Source organism: Perkinsus marinus, assembly GCF_000006405.1.
Source record: "Perkinsus marinus ATCC 50983 genomic scaffold scf_1104296941224, whole genome shotgun sequence".
NCBI classification, from domain to species: Eukaryota; Perkinsozoa; order Perkinsida; family Perkinsidae; genus Perkinsus; species Perkinsus marinus.
Genome location: NW_003212599.1, coordinates 45409 through 48251, shown reverse-complemented (window position 1 = coordinate 48251; position 2843 = coordinate 45409). Strand labels below are relative to the sequence as shown.

At 45.5% G+C, this 2843-nt stretch overlaps 2 protein-coding genes across 2 annotated transcripts in view; both read left to right on the top strand.

The window, feature by feature from the left end:
* Positions 1-69, top strand: part of Pmar_PMAR002155 (bromodomain-containing protein, putative) — a gene marked incomplete at both ends in the record, with an annotated part of 1398 nt that extends 1329 nt beyond the window's left edge. Inside the window, one exon of the mRNA XM_002781865.1 lies at positions 40-69. Within this exon, the coding sequence (XP_002781911.1) occupies positions 40-69 (30 nt within the window). The remainder of the gene's footprint in view (positions 1-39) is intronic.
* Positions 70-729: 660 nt separating this feature from the next.
* Pmar_PMAR002154 (hypothetical protein) lies at positions 730-1901 on the top strand (the record flags this gene model as incomplete). Its single annotated transcript, XM_002781864.1, has 1 exon — positions 730-1901. One exon carries the CDS (start codon positions 730-732, stop codon positions 1564-1566), a length of 837 nt encoding a protein of 278 aa, XP_002781910.1. The 3' UTR covers positions 1567-1901.
* Positions 1902-2843: the final 942 nt, after the last annotated feature.

The following is a 2843-nucleotide window of genomic DNA, read 5'->3' as shown; positions in this document are numbered from 1 at the left end:
AGACACTCAGTCGCCACTGTGCAAATCTCGATCGTTCAGTTTATCCGTGCGATACGCGTTACGGTATAGAGCTCGCCACTAACAGTGGAATTGAACCATCTCTCCATTTGTCGCAGAGATAACCCATCGCACTGCTTGTAGACCTCCGAAGAGTTCACAGTCCGTTATAGCAGCGTAAGGGGGGCCCCCAGCAATTGGATCTCTACACCCTTAGCTGAATCACCTGTGTGCACCATTGTAACCTTAGCATTCCCATTCATCTCTAGTGTAAGTAACTGAGACTGGTTATCTTTGCACTCTTCAAGCCATTCGCGTCCTCTAGCCTGTAGACCTTTAGAACTGACCTCAGGTTCACTTGTGCTCCCTCAGATCGCTTGACATTCCTTAATCCGGTCAGGGGTAGACAGTTATCCATCGGATTTGCACCGTTGGCTCGCCCACCAGCGTGATTGCGGTTTCACGTCACATACTGTTTGTTACGCTTCTATGAAGTTCGTGGGACGAACTAGGTTCTTTAAACTAGTGGTACTGTTCTGAGTCAGAACTTCTGACCTTGCGACTCATGAGAAGGACGCAAACGTTGAGCTGTAGTATCAGCAACGATCTTGGGCGCTTGTAATCACACACACCTAAGGGACTACATAGCCATTAGCTATGTCCCTACAAAGTTGCACGCATATACAAAGGCTTCTCTGCGCCTTCACTGCCCTTTCACATCGTCTTCGTTCAATGACCGTGCTAATGTGGGGTATCCTCCTCGTCGTTTTGGTGGCAACCGCCTGCAATGGACAGAGTGACAGGGTCTTCCCTTTCTACGGCCCCTTCCCATTCCCCGGTCTCTTCGAGTACGTCGATTGTGGCCATGGTATGCAGTTGACTTACAACATAACCCGTGATGGGAATATGGTGTATAACATGGAATGCTGTAGGACATTCGAGGATGGCCCTTTTCCTTTCCCGGCTATCACCAAGATCCCGCCAGAGTTTACTAACTTCGTAATCGACTTGACTGGGAACCCTCTTGCCGCCTATGGATCTCCGGCTTTTAATCGTCTCTACGAAGGCTCCCAGACTGTCTGTCCCTCAGTGAAGTTCGAAAAGGATGACCTCAGGACGTTTAATATGACTTCGCTGGACTCTGCTAATATCCAATTTCAAGGAAAGAAAATCGAACTCACTCGCTATAATCTGCCTTTCAGAGTGGACACTTATCGGAATAATTTTGTGGTCAGTTTGGGAGAGTGCTTCAGAGCTTATTTCCGGTTTGACGTTACTCAAGAAAGCACTGTTAATATCAGCTGTTCGACTGGTAGGACTGGTGATCCTGTGGTCTCCAAAGGCCCTTACAGATTGTCACAGGATAAGCCGGGCGAGCCGTATAAAATTGATTTTGAAGATGACCGCTCCTCTTTCGTCGAGACGATGAAGACGACGTGCGGTCTCTGCTTCGAGGTCGATGAGACCTCTATCGAGACTCTGGCATTCTCTCAAGAAGGGCTCACTACCTACATCGGCAAGAGTAGGCTGTACTTTGAGCACCCCATGTTCCCTTTCAACTCGGCCTGAGACACTCAGGCTGCACATCCTCATTCACGGTCTTAGACTCGGGTCGGAACGGCGGTTCATTGATCGGCTTTTTTCACTGTTACTACCAAAACGGTAGCCAATGAGTTTTGCATTGACTCATATTGACAGTGGACACTATGTACAAAATAGCTCACAGAGTCACTTTTTTCCTACTTATTCTGAATCATCATATGTCAAGTAGTTTTGATATATGAGGTAGCGTGGGCTTCACTGACGAGAGGCTTCACGGCACGATTCGCTTATCCATCAGTTATCATGTAATCGTCAACTAAGTAGTAAGTACTTGCAGGAGAGAGCTTCTAGGGATTTTTTCCAGTCCACGATTGCTGAGTTACTAGTGTTATTAACGGAACATATTTCAACAGACCTCATGCATCAGGTCTTCTGTATTCCCATTGCTGTGGACTGGTGATGATTCTCATCCCATAGACTAGTGCTTACTAGCCAACATTCTCGCATTACAGAATGGACGCGTTTCTCACCTCGATGGTGAGAGAAATGCAAAACCTCTTCGAGCTGGAACTCAGCGAATGAGAAGACAAAGGTAAGATATGATATTTGATTTTCGTAGTAAGGAAAGAATTTCTCATGCAAAACAGAATCCAAATTGACAGTGAAGTTCGATTCTCATAGACTATCCGAAGAGGAAAGTTCATGACATGAACAAATTTCATCTACCAACATGAACTTCAAAATGTATTTCCTTAATGAATTTTGGCCCAAAATTCATTTACTAACATGAAGTTCTTGTTTCCTAAAATTTTTGGGAAATCAGAAACACAAACGTTAGTTCAAAGTTACCGAACACAAGATCATTTTTGACAAACGAAAGCTCATTTTCAGCCGATTCGTCCCATTGAGCAGGTCGTGTGTTCTGACTATAAGTTGGCGGATGATCCGCCGCGGATCAGAAAAAGATACCCATTCTTCCATGTACAGCATGATACCCATTCTTCCATGTTCGGGTTCAGGCCCATGATTCCGCTATGGGGAGCACGTACCTGGTATGTTGTGAAGTGAAAATAGTAATTCAAACAACGATGACAACATACATTGTAAGGCCTTGGCACCATGTGTAGAAGATGATCATCAACTTGATTTTCCTTTTCGATGCCAAACGCAGCGTGATATGATGACGGGACTGAAAGCAGATGAGCGATGTTCCTTCGGACAATCAACGAAGATGGTTAACGGCCATATCTGTCTCTGATAGCCTTGATATGGCTATTGTAATCCATGTGGTTGCAGTGTAACCG